The 19,474-nt window shown below is 33.9% G+C and overlaps 3 protein-coding genes across 5 annotated transcripts; 2 read left to right on the top strand and 1 right to left on the bottom strand.

Annotated features, from left to right (window-relative positions):
- The first annotated feature begins 760 nt into the window (after nucleotides 1-760).
- LOC101247492 (protein NUCLEAR FUSION DEFECTIVE 4) lies at nucleotides 761-4,483 on the top strand. Its single transcript, XM_004233244.5, has 3 exons — nucleotides 761-1,332; nucleotides 2,664-3,601; nucleotides 3,670-4,483. The coding sequence occupies exons 1-3, from the start codon at nucleotides 994-996 to the stop codon at nucleotides 4,181-4,183; spliced, it is 1,791 nt and encodes a 596-aa protein (XP_004233292.2). The 5' UTR covers nucleotides 761-993; the 3' UTR covers nucleotides 4,184-4,483.
- Nucleotides 4,484-4,665: 182 nt separating this feature from the next.
- LOC101247783 (mitochondrial import receptor subunit TOM20) lies at nucleotides 4,666-10,844 on the bottom strand. Its single transcript, XM_004233245.5, has 6 exons — nucleotides 10,593-10,844; nucleotides 10,360-10,438; nucleotides 9,975-10,144; nucleotides 9,843-9,890; nucleotides 5,361-5,447; nucleotides 4,666-5,016 (listed from the first exon to the last, which is right to left on the bottom strand). The coding sequence occupies exons 1-6, from the start codon at nucleotides 10,686-10,688 to the stop codon at nucleotides 4,882-4,884; spliced, it is 615 nt and encodes a 204-aa protein (XP_004233293.1). The 5' UTR covers nucleotides 10,689-10,844; the 3' UTR covers nucleotides 4,666-4,881.
- A 3,009-nt stretch (nucleotides 10,845-13,853) lies between these two features.
- On the top strand, nucleotides 13,854-18,693 carry LOC101248071 (B2 protein). 3 transcript variants are annotated; one of them, XM_004233246.4, is made up of 6 exons: nucleotides 13,854-13,970; nucleotides 14,947-15,547; nucleotides 16,114-16,214; nucleotides 17,915-17,998; nucleotides 18,083-18,193; nucleotides 18,301-18,693. In XM_004233246.4, the coding sequence occupies exons 2-6, from the start codon at nucleotides 14,989-14,991 to the stop codon at nucleotides 18,352-18,354; spliced, it is 909 nt and encodes a 302-aa protein (XP_004233294.1). In that variant the 5' UTR covers nucleotides 13,854-13,970; nucleotides 14,947-14,988; the 3' UTR covers nucleotides 18,355-18,693. The 3 variants fall into 3 exon arrangements, with proteins under 3 accessions (XP_004233294.1, XP_025885069.1, XP_069150539.1); XM_026029284.2 differs by lacking the exon at nucleotides 13,854-13,970 and adding an exon at nucleotides 13,973-14,151; XM_069294438.1 differs by lacking the exon at nucleotides 13,854-13,970 and adding an exon at nucleotides 13,994-14,197.
- Nucleotides 18,694-19,474: the final 781 nt, after the last annotated feature.

Genomic DNA, 19,474 nt, shown 5'->3' with positions numbered 1-19,474 from the left:
CGAGCTCTTGGCAACACTGTTGCCTTTAGGTGGTCATATCTCCCCTTTAAATCAGTCCACAATTCAAGTGGATCTTTCACCGTCAGATATTCAATCTTCAGGCCCTCATCAAGATGATGACGAAGGAAAATCATAGCTTTCGCCTTATCTTGACTCGATGCTTCATTTCCCTGAGTAATAGTGGCATCAAGACCTTTAGCAGCCAAGTGAATCTCAGCATCGAGTACCCATGAAAGATAATTCTTTCCAGAAATATCTAATGCCACAAACTCAAGTTTGGATAAATTCGACATAATGAAATTATGAGAGAATATGTGAATCAAATAAAAATATTTATATATAATACCTTTGCAAGTAGCAACTTCGTGCTGATAACGTGTTGTAAAGAAAGCTCAGAATATAAGAAGAAAAAGACAAGAAGTATAAGATAGAGGAGATAATTTTCTTATTCGAGTATGTATTACAAAAGGTGAATGATATCTCTATTTATAGAGTTGAGATATCACCCCAAAGGCCCCCATGATAAATGTCCAATTAGTAGGTACATAGTTATCCAAATGATTCTTATCACCTTGGGAACATGTATACATGAATACAATTAAGTCTTGAGTAAATCTAAAGGACAATCCACACAATTCAATGGATTTATAACATTTAACATTATTTTAGTTTTAAAATAATAAAAATAAATCAATACAAACAGACACTTAATTAATCGCTTAAAAGTTATACGTACTCAAAAGTTATGTTCAAATGAGTTGAAAGTTATGTTCAAATAAGTTGAGATTATAAATGAACGAGTCCATATCCCATCACACGAATTAAGAAAGGAGGCTTTAGCTTATACCTAGCTGTGCTCATCTGATCTCTTCTCATCAAAAAAAGAGAGTAATCAAACGCAACGTATCCCCACACAGCCCAACTTCATTCATTGATAAAACAAGAATTTTGAAGTTGAAGATATAAAAAATCTGAAGCTCTCGATCTGAATCCATGACAATTTATTTGAAACAAAGATTTGGCTATTTTTTTCATAACAGATGGCTGGTGTTCGTTGCTGCAATGTGGATTCAAACTTGTGCGGGACTTGGATACTTATTCGGCAGTATTTCTCCAGTAATTAAAATCTCTCTGAATTACAATCAGAAACAGATTGCTCGATTGGGCGTGGCTAAAGATTTGGGTGATAGTGTTGGATTTTTAGCTGCTACTTTGTGTGAAATTTTGCCTTTATGGGCTGCACTTCTTGTGGGTGCTATTCAGAATTTTATTGGATATGGTTGGCTTTGGCTTATTGTGACTCGAAGAACTGAACCTTTGCCATTATGGGCTGTGAGTAAACCACCCTTCTTCATTCATCTTCATTTCAAAAGTTTCTAATCGAAAAATATTTTTCAGAAAATGTTTTATTTAATTTTTTTTTCTTCATAACTTGAAATATAGAAAATGATCTTTCTTTTAGTTGAAGCTTAAAATAAGTTATACAAGTGATTCAATCGACTGTGTTCTTGTCAACTTATAATACATCTCATCTTCATTTTTTTTTCTTTACTTATACTATCAAACACAAAAAATAAATAAGAAACGTATATATTATTAATTCTTTTCTTTTTTTTGCTTATGAATTGAATATAAAAATTTCTAAAAATATTTTTCTTTCGTAGTGAACGCAACTCTATCTTTATGAGTTTTCTTTGAAACGAGGCTCTTGCTGTCCACTCATTTTTGCTATAGTTGGACGTTGAAAAGTTCCCATTTTTTTATATGATATGCATTAAATTAATTGAATTGTCACCAAAAAAATTTTATTTTTACTTTGTCAAACACAAAAACTAATTTTTAAAAAGTTTTTTTGTGGCATTCTTGCCATCTCAAAATGCGTCGAGCTCAAGTGGCTACAAAGTCGAATTTCATGTTTCTGTCTGGGGCATATCCAAAGTTTTAGCTACAAAGTGTATTGAAAAATTCACTAATATTTTATAAATATTTAAGTGGGAACTCAACTTAATTTGAAATTATTATAAGAATTCATAAATTTCAAATTTTGAATTTACTTTTATTCTGCTTTTCTTTTTTTCTAGTCTTGACATTTCTATTTTAAAGAAGAATTTGTAAAAACTAAGTTGGAATACTATATATATATATATACCCCGTAAATCGTAATAGTAAATGTTAGACAAGCATTTGTGCCTTAAAAATAAAGGTAACAAGTGTACTTTCCTATTATCGAATGGAGACACAAGTGCTTCTGTCCAAGTTGATACCTTACATGTTACCAAAGGGCTATTTAAATTGCATCTGTGTCTCCGAATTTTAGGAAAATATGTATGTGTATATATATACATAATACATAAATATCTGGTAGATTATGATTGAAATTTCAGAGACACACTTTAACTAAATTAATGTTTTATTATCCAAAACTTTTTTTTTTTTTTGTAATTTTATACATTTTCCATGCGGCTCAACTGTGCTTGATTGGAATTGAGGCATAGTACCAAAGTTTACACTTGAACTCAGTCCCTATTTTGCTGATTATCATAATGAATTATGTCTTATCCATGACATCAATTGGGCATAACTTATTAGTGTCTACTAGAGTGCAAAATTGTCACAAATTCCTTGTTTTCTCTAACAGCTGAAGTTTAACCATTTCTCTGCAGATGTGTATTCTTATATTTATAGGAACAAATGGTGAAACCTACTTCAACACAGCAGCTTTAGTCTCTTGTGTACAAAATTTCCCGAAAAGTCGCGGTCCTGTGGTTGGGATTCTTAAGGGATTTGCTGGCTTAGGTGGTGCTATCATAACTCAGATATATGCAGTAATTCATTCCCCGGATCACGCTTCACTTATATTTGTGATTGCGGTTGGACCAGCAATGGTGATTATAGCTCTCATGTTTATAATCAGGCCTGTTGGAGGCCATAGACAAGTCAGGCCTTCTGATGGTTTAAGTTTTTCGTTTGTTTACAGTATATGCCTCATTTTAGCTTCTTACTTATTGGGAGTTATGATTGTTGAAGACTTAGTCGATGTTAGCCAAAATGCTATTATTATCCTCACATCTATTCTATTTGTCATCTTGATTATCCCTATTGTGATCCCTATCTATTTGAGTTTCACTCAAGAGCCAAGAGTAGTACCAGAAGAAGAGGCACTTGTATCTCGGTCAGGTGATCAAGGTCCTGGCAGATCAGAACACTACGATGGTCAAGAAATTATATTTAGTGAGGTTGAAGAAGAGAAACCAAAGGGAGTAGACTTGCTTCCTGCTTTAGAAAGGCAGAAAAGGATCGCGCAGTTACAAGTGAGACTAGCACAAGCAGCTGCAGAAGGAGCTGTGAGGGTGAAAAGGAGACGAGGTCCTCGTAGGGGAGAGGACTTTACTTTAGTCCAGGCTTTAATAAAATCAGATTTCTGGCTTATGTTTTTCTCACTGCTTTTCGGTTCTGGATCTGGTTTGACTGTCATTGATAACTTGGGACAGATGAGCCAATCTTTAGGATATGAAAACACACATGTATTTGTTTCCATGATCAGCATATGGAACTTCCTTGGCCGAATTGGGGGTGGATACTTTTCTGAGATAATCGTCAGGTATGAACCTTATCTTTACATGAAAATTCAAATCTCATAAATCTCTTCACACGACCTTTGTCAAACAGGGATAATGCATATCCAAGGCATGCAGCTATGGCGGTTGCTCAAGTTGTGATGGCCTTTGGTCATTTTTTCTTTGCTATGGGTTGGCCTGGAGCTATGTATATTGGTACTCTTTTGGTTGGACTTGGTTATGGAGCTCATTGGGCGATTGTGCCAGCTGCTGCTTCAGAATTGTTTGGATTAAAGAATTTTGGGGCTTTGTACAATTTCCTCACTATTGCCAACCCAGCTGGTTCATTAGTATTTTCAGGTCTTATTGCCAGTAGTATATATGACAGGGAAGCTGAAAAGCAAGCTCATCAGTCTCAGATAGGACTAGGGAGCTTGAATTTGGCATCGGTTTTGACAAGTTTCTTAAACATTGATGAACCTCTCAAGTGTGAAGGTACCATTTGCTTCTTCTTGACTTCCTTGATAATGTCAGGAATCTGCATTATTGCAGCTGTTCTAAGCATGATTCTGGTGTACCGCACAAAAACTGTGTACGCTAATCTGTATGGAAGATCTCCTACATAATGTATCCTCGACGACGGATGGAAATATATGCATCCTGAAAAAGGACATCTTCTGTCAATTCATTGCGACACTGGAAACCATCTCCAGAATATTTCCAGGTGAGAGCAAACGTCGAAGAAGACAACAGCCTAGTTTTGCTGTTGCAAAAGCATTCCTTTGGTTGAGTAAAATAATATTTGTATGCAAGTCTTTCCGTATATTTCTAATTTCTCAATCTAAGTTGTTGAATTTTGATTGTCAACCACCACAAGTAACAGTATTGATTGAGTTTTTGCTAATTGGCAAATCCTTTTCCTGTCAGAGAGAATTGGTCCAGTGACATCTTGTCCCCTATTTTGTAAAAGTTGAGGCTGGCCGCTCAGTTATTTTAGAATAAGTTCTTGATAGCAGCAGCTACAAAGATGACATCTAACTATACACAATAATGAAGAAAACAACGTAGATTTAAGACAAAGCTTAACACCATGAAAAATATCCCGAGATTAAAAGAAAAAGTCTTATTTGATCTATCACAACAGAAAAAAAGTCTTATTTAATCTATTACAACAGAAAAAAAGTCTTCAAAGTTTTCACCAGAAAGTTATAAAGTTTCAGTAACTAGCTAAATGACAGGCATTAATGCCTAGGGTCCTGTTTATGCAAAAGGAAAAACTCTAATAGAGTATCTTCACCAGTAAAGCTAAGCTGTATTATGGGTTTCACTGTGGATGCGGTGGTGGTGGTGGAGGCATATTAGATTTTGCAAATCCCACCCATGCAACAATGCCAACGGCAAGTATGACCCACCCAAAAATGTCATACTTGAGATCACTGCTCTTCTTCTTTTTTGAACTCTGCAATGCAACAGCAGACATAATGGTGAATCAGCAACAATATTGATAGATTAAAAATGAATCAGATTTTCACAGAGATTCAGTACCAGTCTTAAGAGGACTTTAACTTTCAATTTTCCAGGGAGGAGGGAGGATAAAGTAATTGTAACATTTAAAGGCGTACAAAATCAAAGAGCAACAATTAGACTTTGTGAGGAAGGCATCACGACTTTTCTGAACAACAATTTAAATAGAAAAAAAAATAATAAAGACACATCAATTAGTAAGAATTATACTGAACACAGAAGATAAGATATCGCTCCTATCAAGAGATAAAGCGTGAGAACTAAAGACTAAAGAGATACCTTTGTGCTTGTCGATGTTGAAGGTTCTGCTGCCATAGGTTGTTGCATGGGACCATGTCTGTGGATTTCCATGTGCAATTCTGGAGCCTAAATATAATGTAGAACAACATAAATCGAGACTCCCAACCATAAAATGAGACATTTCATGAGTAAAGATATCACAAAATTGATAAAATAAAACAAACTAAACAATCATATTCCACAAGCTGCACCACCTAGTCAGGACATTTCTCAAGCTTGTTTGCTTTGACATATCAGCATAATTTGACACTCAACCACATTCATTACCAAAGACAAATGCAACTCAATCAAGGAAATGTTGGAACCAAATAGTCGTCGGGAGGGGGGAGGGGGGTGTCATACAAAGATTTCCCACCATTCTTTGGAGAAAAAAAAATCTGAGGTTTAGGATAGATATATGCAAACAACAAAAAAGGAAGCATCTTTCGTGCAAGCAACTACCATCACATGCCTGCACACATTTGCTTAATAAAAGCTAAGCAATCAGAGAGTTAAGAAAAAGTATAGTACATCTCATTACTATGTCAACAAATATGACAATAGAAGCTACATTGAACTATATTACACTAACATCCATTGACCTTATAATAAACCAATTTCTATGCTCACATAGTCTTATATGCAAACCAAATCCCCCACTTTCAGAGGATTGCCTTGCCATTGGGAACATCCTCAACCAGCCTTTAGCTTATGTTTTCCAATGAAGCCTTTCAAGGGTTTGGGGAATATACCAGTAGGGGAGAGAAAAGGAGGGAGGATTCATCGACAGAGACCACAAACAAAAGTCAAAAGATCTGACATCTACATCATAGCAGCGTTTTCAGTGTCATCACTCAAGGAGACGACTTTCCACTTAAATGCATAATGCCCCTTCCATATAGCTTACAATAATAAACATACTAAGATGCCTGGAGAGTAGGAAAAGCTTTTAAGTCTGAAACCTTACAAATCTCTCATACAGTAAATGTTGAATCTTATCCGTATAAAGAAAACTTTTAGCAGAAGAACAAAACAAATTCACTTTGATCCATTTTTAGTAAAATAGTGAGTATATCCCATTAGTTGTTCAATTTGATTAGAAGGTGCAGAAGCTAGAATTGAATGCAGAAAATATGGAAATAAATCACGTAATGTATTTAACATGAAAATATTCCTAGGATAGGGAAAAACTTTTGCGTTGCAACCTTAGTAAATCTCTGATATAGCAACTGCCAAATGTTACCGTCGAGTCCCACATCGTGTGAGGGTTGATTAGGTCTCTTTATATGGTTTTGAAAATCCTCACCTCTTGATCAATATATTGCAGTTGAAATTTTTTTATCATGGTATCTGAGAAAGGTTCATCCCAATTCTTTGTTTATCCGATGTTGCCCCCCCCCCCCCAAGTTACATTGTCCACATTCTAAAAGACCAATCCCAGGCGTGCGGAGGTTCTGTTGAGTCTCACATTGAGTGTGGGAGGATTGATGGGTCTTGGGCAACCCCCATGTGCGATCCACTTCTACACCAACGAAACCAAGGAAATACCCAGCCAGCCAAACACCAGACAGCTACCTAATAAACTCCAACGGGACCTAGAATCTCACACCCCATAATTATGTGAATGGCAATAGGATAGAATAAAGGGATACTTGAGAAGATGTAAACTTCGGCCATCTAGTTTACCAAACCTAAACCGAAGTAGACACTACCTATAAACTGTACATATTTTATTAACTAGATGGCCCAAAGGTTTGGGCTGTAATTTATCCTAAAATAAATATTGATGTAGAAAAAGAATTTGCAAAATTTGCAACTTCCCTTTTTCCTGCAAGATAGGTAAGTTCTGAAGGATGCAGTCACTTGGTAGAGTAGTGATTGGTGCATCGTTGCTTCAGATTTTATCCCAGTTCTTTCTTAATTTCCTTCCTTATAATGAGTCCTAATATAATTTTCCTTATCTGTTGCTACTTGTGTGAATTCATTACATCTCCTACTGATGTAAGGAATGGAAACCAAAGAGGACGTCAAGAAAACCTTCAGGAACAAAATTAGTATGATGAGCAAATTGATACACATACTAGCGTCACATATATAATATGTATCACTGCATGAACACATGTAACGAGGAATAACGCACATTTTGATAGAAGTTCCTATTTTTCATATTTAAAGTAATTGCACTTCTTCATCTCCCTCAATATCAACGATGAATGACCATCCAACAATAAGTGTCTTTTGGCTTAACAGTAAAGCAATAAACTTTATGTGATAATCCATTCATCCTTTACCGCAAGACGTTTTCTTATTTATCAGTCTCTAAGATAATACAAAAGATATGAAATGACTGTTTCACCTACGTAAACCGCACATAGAGACCTACAAAATGGCTAACTATAGCTCAACGTTTAAACTACCAAAACTGAACAGACGTTCTAAAGCAATCAGTTTTGGGCATACATCATGTCAATCAAGATGGACTATATTCAAACTAACAACTTTGACTTCTAATCACCTTACCCGAACAGACAAACTGACAAAAGTTATTGGATTGGACAAGTAGCATGTTATCTAACACAGAGTGAAAAAAGCCATTCAACATTCTATAAATTAAAATGAATTGAATTATGTCAAATAATTACAACTCAGTTAAAACCATAAACTGGAAAATATTGGCATTTATATGAATTTGTGAGCATATAATTTCAGTAGTTATAGACAATAATAGTTTTTTGGTGTATTTATTAGGTTTTAATTTCATGCGTGATATTTCATGGTGCAAGACTTTATGCGAGTTAAACGTGGTGATAAGTTCAGTTTTAGAAGAAGTTGAGGAAAAAAAATTAAATGCATTAAATGAACCTCCAGAATCAATTTATGTTCTTCATATATAGTTATGCTTAAAAATATTAATCTCAGTTAAACTTGCAATTTATAGTAAATTTTGTAGAGTTTTAAACATCTAATCTAATTCAATCTAGCATCAAGTTTCGACAAATTGACTCTCAAAAATGGAGGGTATCACATAAATTGGACCGAGGCATAGTAATTTGTAAGATCTCATAATGCTCTGATTGACAACGAAAAATTTGGCTCTAATGTTGACTAAATTTTACATCTGTATAATGACAAATGATGTAAAGTGTAATCTAAGAAGGTTCCTGATGACAACATCACACATCGTTTAGGTGCAGGGTGGATGTGGAGGCTTGCCTCCGAAGTGTTGTGTGCTAAGAAAGTGCCATTGAAACTTAAGGCAAGTTATACATAGTGGTGTTTAGACCAACTATGTTGTATTGCCAGAATGTTAGCTAGCTAAGAACCCCCACAATCATAAAATGGAAGTTGCGGGAATGAGTATGTTGAGATAGATGTGTGGGCATACTCACAGAGATAGTATTAGAAGTAAAGATATTTGGGTGAGGTGGAAGTAGCCCCGGTGAAGGATAAGATGCAAGAAAAAAACTGAGATGGTCTGTAAATGTGTAGAGGAAAGGAACATATGCCCCAGCGAGGAGGTGTGAGAGGTTGACTATGGATAAATTCAGATAGGAACAAATAGTCCGAAGAAGCATAAGGTAGAGGTGATTAGATAGGGCATGATGAGGTTAAACTTATCGAGAAAACAGCCTTAGATAGGAGGTTATGAAGGACACGAATTTGGGAAAAAAGTTGATAAATAGTTGGGTGTCATCTTGCTTTTCCTTACATACTAGTTCGTTGTAGTATTACTCTTGTAGTTTCTTGTCTTCCTATTTCTGCTACAACATGTTTCTTGTACTTCAATTATAATAGTATTTTGTTGTAGTTACGACACCTTTTCAGAGTGTTTTCTCATGCTCTCTATAGAATTTTTCCATGGCTTGTCCACTTCGTAATTTCTTTTCAATCTACTTTAAATTGCTTTTCCATGAGTCAAGGATCTTATCAAAAACCACCTTTGTACTTCCGAAGATAGGGGTAAGGCCTACGTGCAATACCCCCTTCATTCCATATCTATGGTATTTTAAGCCTGGACATACCCTTTTAAGAAATCACTTACTCGTTGAGATAAGTGATTGCACCTTGATAAAATAATTTTACTTTAACATGATTTCTTGGTTAGGTAAAAATTCACTTATCTAAGTGAAAATTTGGAAAAGAACTATTAATAACTTCTTGCTTATGTTAAAAACTATCTATTTTGGACTAAATGTAAAAGCTAAAAATACCATAATATGGATAGGAGGAAGTCAGGGGCAAGAAAAGATACACAAAAAATTAACACAATATCGATATACACCAATTACAAAGGACCATGTAGGAATGAACATGAAAAAAAAAAGAATTGAGTGCAAAAAAGGGGAATAAGCGAGAAAAAGGCAATGGCACACAACCACGTGTATCAGTTTGATATCATTCATTTGGAATACCTAAATACAACATAAAGATGCAAAGCATTAAACATATCGACACTTAGCTAAAGAACAACAAAAGTTTCACCTTAGCAGTAACTTCCAGAGATTTGCGGTAAAGGTCATTTGAGGGATCCTGCATTCAGAGTAACAAAAATCTAAGCTACTTCCAACAGTTCAGGAGCAAATACATTTGGAATGTCTATTGATAAAAATATACCGCATCAAATGCCTGTTGAAAGCACTGAGTTGCTTTTTCAAAGTAAACCTTAGCCTCATCCATATCAGGAGTTAAAAAAGCATGTGATGTATGAGCATTTCCCAAACACCAAAGCGCATCATGCTTTTCAGGGTTCACTGTCAATGCCTCCTCCAACTTTGATGTTGCATCTGCCAAGTTAAGTCCCCAAAACATATAGTAAACGACAACAAATACACACTTCATCAGTCTCTTAGAATTTCAGAAACAAACCAAAACAGCAAACAAAAGAAGAACATTTTTTGGGCTGAAGAAACACATTATAGGTTTAACTAACAGATACTAGAAAAATCTAATTTATAACAAACTATTTAATCAAGTACCAAAAATTCAAGCAACTCAATACCAGAAATCATTTGTTTCGATTCAGCTACGGGCTGAAACTGTGATAATTCCAGCAATGCACCTCCCCACCTCGTCAAGTTCTGCATTCATCATCATATATCAGAAACAACAAACTCATTCATTCAACAATGCATCGAAGTTCAAATTAAACACAAAAACACATCAAACAGCTGAAATCGAAAATTAGAACGATAAAACAGAAATGATAAATGAAGAGAAAGAGGAGATACGGACATCAGCATCTAGGGGATTCTGAGCATAGGCGGTTTCAGCACTCTTCCGAGCGTGTTCGAAGAAAAGGAGACGATCGAATTCGCTTTGCATCTCCATTGTTGAGTTGCTTCGATTCGATCAGTTTAGGGTTCTAGCTAAATCCTTTTGCCCTTGCTTAGTTTTTATCAGTCGGTCTATTACAACGCTATGCAGGTTAAGTTATAAATACTGATATAACCTTTGTGACACGTCATTAGTTTGAGAAAATATTGTGGGCTTTTAGTAAATCGGAATCTATTCTATTGGGCTACAAAGAAATTTAGGCGAAAATACCATATATACCCCATTTTTGGACAACTAAATTAATAAGAGCTGATTTAAGGAAATAACACTTTCAGTTTAAATTTTATCTACATTTTGAGGTCGTATTTTTTTGTCTTCCTTTTTTCTTTTGAAGAAACTTCGGAAATAGTCATTAAAATAAATTTAATTAGGCTTCATAGCTATATTTTGCTAATTATGAGTCGTAGCTACATTGTTAGAGGGAGGAGAGACGCAAGAGAGATTGAGAGATAAAAGAGAGGTTGCAGAGTGTAGAGAGACGAATTCTATCTGTATATATGTTAAATAATTGTATATATACATATGTATCAATGATTGTATTTGTATATCCGAATAATTGTGTATATAATTAGTATTTATATGTATCAGTGAATACTATAGTATTAACGAAATACAATTTGTATTGATGAACAAATTGTATACAATAATATCAATTTGTATTTGTATATGTACTACACAAATTTGTATACAATCATATCAATTTGTATTGTATATGTATAAGAGAGGATAGAAAAGAGAGGCGTGAGAGAGGAAAAGAGGAGAGAGATGGACATAATTATAGCTAAAATTAAGGCATGATTATCCACAATTTTTCCCTTTTTCTTGTTAGACAACAATAGAAAATTGAGTTTCTTTAATAGTGAGTGAATCTCAAGAAGAGAGACAAATTTAAGGAGTTAATTTGAACTTGGTTAACTGTCATTTTGATCTTAGTCGGTATCTATGAAGTTCAATTTATTTCAGTCTTGGTGAAGAGTGGTATAGTTCTTAATCAAATTTGTATGTCCTCTAACTAGATTAGTGCATTTCTCGATAATGATTGTTATTTTATATCAAAACTTTTATTCAACGAACTGGTGATTCTTAGCTTTGAGAGTTAAATTTATCAGAACGGAAGCAACAATTTCATTCACATTTGGCTGGAGTAAAATGATGGAATCGATTGAGAAATCGTTTTTATCGCGTTATTGTCTATATAATTTTTTTACAATACTTTTCCAACAATATCAGAGTCGAATCTGATGATTTTTCTTAATTACCTAATCATACAAACAAAATATCAAATAATCTTCTTACATTGATTATATATTTACAAACTTTTAGATTGTGATCTAACATCTTTCATTAAATTTATAATTTGTTCAGAAAAATTTTTAAATCAGTAATCTAAGAATCTCATAAATTCTTTTAGTAAATAGTTGTTTCAGTGGGTACAAACAAAATTATCTTGCATTAAGCATTTAGCAAAATCATGATCAATTAATTGTCACAATTGAACATGCATTTTAAAACACTTAAAAATTATGAGATCCAACTCACACTAAAGTGATCTCTTATAATATTTCTTTTATTTAATTTATTCTTAAACAAATGTCTTCCCTATCTTAGGAAACATCGAATCCAAACTCTAATATTTTGTTGTCATAAACAACTTATGTTTAATCAGACTGCTATAACACTCCCCACATGCCAACCAATAGAATTGGTCAGAAAATGCAGGCCACATGAATCAAAATTCAACCTCAATTTTTAAATATTATTGCAACTTAAGAGTGTTTTAATTAATATTATTCAATTTTAATATAAGATTGAATGGATTTTGAGTTCAATTTACTCTACAAAAATATATAAACTTATCAAATTAGAATTGTCCAAAATTATATAAATTTTTCTCCTCTTTCTTATTTATGTCTTTCATCGAATACACTTTTTGTAAATTCTATATATATTTATGAGATTGAATATGAAGTATTGTATACTAACTTTAAATTGAGTATCAACTAGGGTTGAAAATCTTAGATTTTATTTAACTATACATTTTAGTCCTTAAATTTCTTAAATAGAGTAAAAAAAACTGTTTAAAATTAATTTTATTCGACTCGATTACGTTCTTAAAAGTAAAAAATATTTTAAACCATTAGTTACACAAACAAAGATTAAGAAATTCTTATTAACTACACAAAGAACGTATAAGAAAGTCAAAAATTCACATACTACATATGAGACAATTTAACATCCACCTCCACCTCTCCCTACACTGCCAATTATGAAAAATGGAGCTCGAACAATACCATACGAAAACTCAATATTAAAAATCAAAATTAGATTAATTCTGATTTAATATTATAAAAAAAAGAATATTGGTCTAATTAAATTTTAAAATATTCAACTTATAACGTAAAAATTATCCAAAATAAATATATATAGAACATCCATTGGTCATCAACTATCTTTTATTAAAAAACACAAACTCTGTAATTAAAAAGTATGTCATAGTTTTTTAAAAAATTATACAGAATGAGAAAAGTGATATTTTGAGCTCAATCAAGTCGGGTCAAGAAAAACCTTAACAGGCCCAAACCAAGTACGGAATTAGTGGGCCTTGTTTCTTATTCGACCGACAGCCCCTATAAATTAGCACATCTCTTGTTCAAAATGGCCAGCACGACACGGATGTCTGACCATATTTACACAACCCTATCCACTCTCACCAATGACGCGTGTATTCTACTCTCATCACTCAGCAGCCGTCAAACGACTCAAACTGCTCAACCACGCCATGCACAGCGCGTGGATTTTCATCATAAAATTTTGAAAATCTAATGTCGGAGAATGTAAATATTTTACTATAAAAAAAAGTTAGTAGCATTCTATTAATAATAATAGTTATTCATTATATTAAAAATATATATTTATTCATTGTTTGATTTACTTTTATCATTATTTATAATTTTTATTAAAATATTATTTTTATTATATACAAAAAATAATACTGTAAAATTATTCATTTTTATTTATAATAGTTTTTTAAAAATATATGAAATGAAATAGTAAACAACTATTATTGAATAGAGGAAAATAACATTTAATATTATATTACTAAAATCAAATAGTAGAGAACTATTATTTATAATATAGGAAAATAACATTTAATATTATATACTAAAAAAATGAGTGCGTACTCTGTGACAGCTGAGATAATAGGTGTAAGTTTTTTCAAAATACTTGAACTGGTGTTCAGCGTCTCTTCTCTGTGTCTTCCTGGAGAAGAAAAAGGTGAATTTCTTCTCTCTTTTCTTGTTCTGCAGTTTTAAGCTTTAGCTATAGATTTCAAAATCTAGGTTTATTGTAACTGAATAATTTTTTTTGTTGATCTCCTAGTTAAATATCTGCTTGAAAACGCGGAGTTAGAATTTGAAATTTATGAGTTCTGAATTTTAGATTAACGACATTACTGGTAATTTTTGTATTTGTTTTGTGGATTGATTTGGCTTAATTCATAGGTAACTTTCTAGCTATGCCTCTGTTTGTTTTTGTGTTAAGTTTAAACTAAGCTGCATTTCCAATTTGGTGATCTTATCTGTGATTCATTTGATCCGTACTGCTTGAACTTTTTACCTAACCATGTATGGCTTGATTAATTTTTTTTTTTTTTCGTTTCCTGTTTTCTTCTGAAAGCTGCTATTGACACAATTACCATAAAGTTTATGTGTTCTCTGTTATGATTCAGTCTTTAATCCCTGCTTGATGCTTGCACGGTGTACGTTGACTTTATTTGCCTTAATTTTGTGATATTCAGCAAGCTTTTTAAACTGTTCCCAACTTCTTTATCACCACTGTTGCCATTTTGATGCTGATGTTGTTGTCACTGTTAGCTGATCTATAATGTAATTCAAGTGGTATTTCAGTCTCCTTCCGTCACTATTTATATGACGTTGTTTGACTGGCACAGAATTTATTAAAAGACTAAAGTTGGAACTTCTGATCTCAAAACAAGTTGTAGAGTGTAGACATTTGTGTGGCTATATCTCATAAAATGCATAGTTTCAAGTTGAATTATTTCTAAATGAGGAAGTATGACATTTTTCTTTGATACAGACTCAAAAGATGTATACTTGTATATCTTATACTATGCTGTGCTTGATTTAACTCCTTTTGCTGTGATTTTTAGAATATAGCCCTGATATTTTGTGATGGACTCACTTTTTAGTATTTTTCGTCTGATTTTTTGTTCTGTTTAAACATATGTCAGGTAGGTTTTGGAGGTGTAAGTTAAATTGTCTGACTCCGCAACATGGATGGTATGAGCAGCTATTGGCAATTCGGGGATGAGCTTCGAGGACAATCAAAAGTATCGGAGGATCATACATGGACAACGGGTACTGTAAAATTGGCTGAGCAGTTAAGGTCCAAGGGTGAGCGGGTGAATAACCTTGACCTTTCGAAAAGCTCAGCTGAAAGTAGGTTCAGGGTTTATCTTGGTTTACAGGAAGATAACAAGTGGGAAAACCAATACCTCAACATGTTGAATTTTGATACCAAGATAACTGACAATACGACCAAGAGCTCCTTCAGTAATGACATTCACAACGTTAATTCTGTTTGTCCGAAATCCAATGTCAACAGCTTGGGAAATATGTCATTTAGCAAGTTCAGTAGCAACCACACAAATGACGCTAGCAGCTATGGCAATAACAAAAACACTGAGAGTATCAACGGGAACAATGCTGTTGACAAAAGGTTTAAGACTTTGCCTGCTGCTGAGACACTGCCCAGGAATGAGGTTCTTGGTGGGTATATCTTTGTTTGCAACAATGACACAATGCAGGAAGACTTGAAGCGCCAGCTGTTTGGTAATTTCTATCATCTTTTAATTATTGTGTGGACTTTTTTGTTTGGCATAATGAGAGTGTGGAATTTATGCCTTGTATACGTTTGGTTATAAACACCTTAAGTGCATGTTGAACGTGCTTGATCAACAGTGTGACTGAAATAATAATGTAACACCACATTCATGTCCTTTACTTGTCGGTCTGTATGCATTTTGCATGCTTTGACATTTTATCACTGATGGCTGATCAGAGTTTGAATCACTCGTGAGAGAAAAACGAAGCAGCTTAGATCCTAACCTTATTATACCTGGAATGTTGTTTTAACAGTCTGTATGCATTTTACATGCGTTGATATTTTTACAATTTGCAGCCGATCAGAGAGTTTTAGTTGTTTGTGAGAGAGAGAAGACGTGAGATCCTAACTCGATAATACCTTCCTAACTTGATATTACCTGGAACCTTATATAGTTATATTTTGTAGATAGAGCAAACTATAGAGAGAGGTGAAGTCATTGATAAATAGGAGGTGATGGCATTATATATATTTGTTGTTATCATAAGTCTCAACTATAATCGTTGTTTCGCAGGTCTACCTCCAAGGTACAAAGATTCTGTGAGGGCAATAACACCAGGGTTACCGTTGTTCCTCTACAATTACACTACTCACCAGTTGCATGGTATCTTTGAGGTATGTCCAACAAATCTGTTTTTACTTGTTCACATCCTTATAATGTAAATTCGGTCAAAGACCATAAGATATTGCACAAACAAAAGCATATTTAGACAAGCATTTGGTTGCTTTGAATATCATAAGATTTTTCTTCATAGAGCAGAGAAACTATTCTTTTGTGTTAAGACTTTGTTATCTAAAAATGGCGAGTAGTTTGAAGACATGCAGTTATATTGGTGATGGACTCACAATTCTACTTCTTTTGCCTTGAGTATTAACTCACTACCGTCATATTTATCAAAATTAGTCCAAGTACTATAAATTGCTGAAGGATGAGCATTACTAGCTTCCATTTTAAGGTGGCTTATTTAAAGGGCTCAGTTTTTCTGCTATAGTTATTCTATGCAACAAAATGAGTTGTTAGAACTCTAGTCATAAAAAGGATAATCTGCAGTTTATTTATCAAATAAGGTAATAGTAATAAATTTAGAGCTAATTATAAACTAAGAAAATAAGAATAAATATTAACTATAAAGCAAGAGTAATGGAATAAATTCAAAGAGAGAAAAAGATCTAGAGCTAAGATTTCCCTATTTATTGCAGTGAACTACGAACATGTCTTCTTCAAATTAGGTCTAGTTAATGACTGTAGATTGTGAGACTAAATTTACCACCAATTTCTTTCATATCTTTAGTGATTAACATCTTAAAATGACCTTCTTAGGCTAATGATCTCAATAAGGACCCCAGTTTCCTCTTGATGGCACCGTTAAGTTAAATCATTCAACCCCTATCCTTCTTAAAGTACAGTTATTCAACATAACCCAAGTCAAATCTTTTTCAAGCATTCTAATCCCACATGCACAACTAGTTGATAGCCTTTTCAACTGATTAGAATCACAAAACAACAGTTGAATAAACAGAATGAACTTGGTTTCATTAAAGAAAGACAACATGAATAATTCAAACAATAAAAGATTCCGTCAAACCCCTAGAAATAAAGCTTAGCTACACATATTCAAGGCAGCAAGCACAAAATCTTTTGAAGAAATTATGAAATGCAAGAAATAAAGAGAGAAAGAAAAACCCTACAGAGAATCTTGCTTTCACCGTTTCTAGCCCTTGTGCACCTCCAAGAACTTCTCTTACATCGTGTTTACCGTGCTTATACAGCGTGTAGAAATAACCCTAGATGAAAAATACCCTTGATGTAATTCGGCGAAGAAAACTGGGCTGAAGATTACCCTGGCATGTCGTGCCAAGAGTGATTTACTCAAACCTGTTTTTTTCCGTCCAAATGTACTATTAAAAGTCTCACCTTGCTTGGTTTCATCACATTGAGTTCTTGTTCAGCAGCCTTGATAGATTTATGTTTCATGGGCATTTAATTACTCCTTTGCTTGCTTACATGACCATTACAACATCAGTTTCGTCCAAGCTAAGAAGATCGCATAGCCTTGTTAATTTCTTTATTCTTTCCTTTAAAAACTTGACACTTCTCGTCCAATTTTCTTCATCTTCGTCATGCTTCCACACAATTTTGTTCCTGCACAGTATTAAGCACAATGCACTAAAACTAATACTCTTAACGGCTTGTGAAGTATTAAGATACGTGCCGAAGTATAGCTAAAAAATGTACTATTCCTGCCAAATATCAATGCATCATCAGAAGCATGATGAATTTCCCCTAGGATATCTTTTAACTATTTTATGTGCAGGCAACAAGTTTTGGAGGTTCTAACATTGATCCAACTGCTTGGGAAGATAAGAAGTGTAAAGGAGAGTCGAGGTTCCCTGCTCAGGTAATCATGAGTTGCCACTTATTTCTCTATAGTTTTTTTCCAGTATTTTATCATACTTATGAGTTTTGTGTGCTTAACATCTAGGTGAAGATCCGTATCAGGAAACTTGGTAGGGCTTTGGAGGAAGATGCTTTTAGACCAGTGCTGCATCACTATGATGGACCCAAATTTCGTCTTGAGCTCTCTGTGCCCGAGGTAAGATGACATCTTATTTCGTAGTTTTGAGTCCTTATGAGAAAGTATGATGTCTAGAGTAGAGTGTTAAACATACCTAACAAGTGACCACCTTGTTGGTTTTGCAGACTTTGGACTTGATGGATCTCTTTGAAAATACCAGCGTGTTCGCGCCAGTCTGAAGTCATGGATTTATTATTTATTAGCATATATTATGAACTCATGAATATTGTAGTTTAGTAGTAGAAACGTGTTCTCCACAGATTTCCAAAGCACAATTTTGGTGTAAAGTCTGGCTGAGAGAGGTTCTGAATAGCAGGGTTGGCTAATTTAGCCAATGAAGTGTGATTTTGTTTGGAGATGCTTGAATATGAGCCTCCCAAATTTAGTGTTGTGATCTTATAATGAATTAGAGAAGTAATGATTGGGTGAAAGATTGAACGTCTTCTTTCATATCTACATTTACAATTTGCAACTCTGTATTATCCAATTTGTGCAATATTAAACTGTCTTTTCTTCTCTTTTCTTGGGTATTAATTAAATTTTCAGGTGAAACTGCACCAGTTCCCTATTTTACAACTTACCGTGCTCATTCCAGAACACAGAAATGGTTGAATTCGATTGAATTTAGATAGGTTGAATATGGATTGACAAAAAATGTTTTGGATTACAACCACACCCCCGGCCACCTTCTACCAACCTATCCCTATTCTTTTTTGTTTTCCAAAAAAAAAAAGAAAACTGTTTCTCAAAAAAAAATTTAACCACTCTCCCGGTCTACCAATCGACCCTAACTTTTTTTGTTTTCAAAAAAGAAAAAGAAAAAGAGAAATCTATTTCATTTTACTTATATGGGCTTTTTGTCCATATTTGAACAGTTAAATTTTTGGGGTTAAACAAATTTATACTAATTAATTACTTATCATAGTTATACTTTGTTGTACTTGCCATTCGCGACAAACATTACACATTAATTGCATGAGTTGACTTTGAGTTTATATAATTAGTCACGTTGGTATATGTATAATTCGCAGAATATACAAATACATATGTATAATATGCAATTATCTAACCGATACACATATACAATTCATATCTCCCCCTCTCTCGCTCGTCTCTCTCCTCCCTCTCCCAATCTCGCTTGCCATATATACAAATGCCTATATATAATATACAATTATATACATATGCAATTCGCCTCTCTCCTCCCTCTCCCAGTTTCGCTCAACTCTCTCCTTCCTCTCCCAATCTTGCTTGCCATATATACAGATATATATGTATAATATGCAATTATCATACCAA

The sequence above is a fragment of the Solanum lycopersicum genome, chromosome 2, assembly GCF_036512215.1.
Source record: "Solanum lycopersicum chromosome 2, SLM_r2.1".
In the NCBI taxonomy this organism is placed as follows: Eukaryota; Viridiplantae; Streptophyta; class Magnoliopsida; order Solanales; family Solanaceae; genus Solanum; species Solanum lycopersicum.
The sequence above is the reverse complement of the archived record's forward strand: the minus strand, read 5'-3'. Positions and strand labels throughout refer to the sequence as shown.

Coding starts and splice junctions, on each gene's coding strand:
- LOC101247783 (XM_004233245.5), bottom strand. CDS start 10,688: ATGGAGATGCAAAGCGAATTCGATCGTCTCCTTTTCTTCGAACACGCT. Junction 10,145..10,359: donor ATCGAAACAAATGATTTCTG/GTATTGAGTTGC, acceptor TTAACTTGGCAG/ATGCAACATCAAAGTTGGAG. Junction 9,891..9,974: donor TTCAACAGGCATTTGATGCG/GTATATTTTTAT, acceptor CTCTGAATGCAG/GATCCCTCAAATGACCTTTA.
- LOC101248071 (XM_004233246.4), top strand. CDS start 14,989: ATGGATGGTATGAGCAGCTATTGGCAATTCGGGGATGAGCTTCGAGGA. Junction 15,548..16,113: donor CTTGAAGCGCCAGCTGTTTG/GTAATTTCTATC, acceptor GTTGTTTCGCAG/GTCTACCTCCAAGGTACAAA. Junction 16,215..17,914: donor AGTTGCATGGTATCTTTGAG/GTATGTCCAACA, acceptor TTTTATGTGCAG/GCAACAAGTTTTGGAGGTTC.
- LOC101247492 (XM_004233244.5), top strand. CDS start 994: ATGACAATTTATTTGAAACAAAGATTTGGCTATTTTTTTCATAACAGA. Junction 1,333..2,663: donor AACCTTTGCCATTATGGGCT/GTGAGTAAACCA, acceptor ATTTCTCTGCAG/ATGTGTATTCTTATATTTAT. Junction 3,602..3,669: donor TTTTCTGAGATAATCGTCAG/GTATGAACCTTA, acceptor TTTGTCAAACAG/GGATAATGCATATCCAAGGC.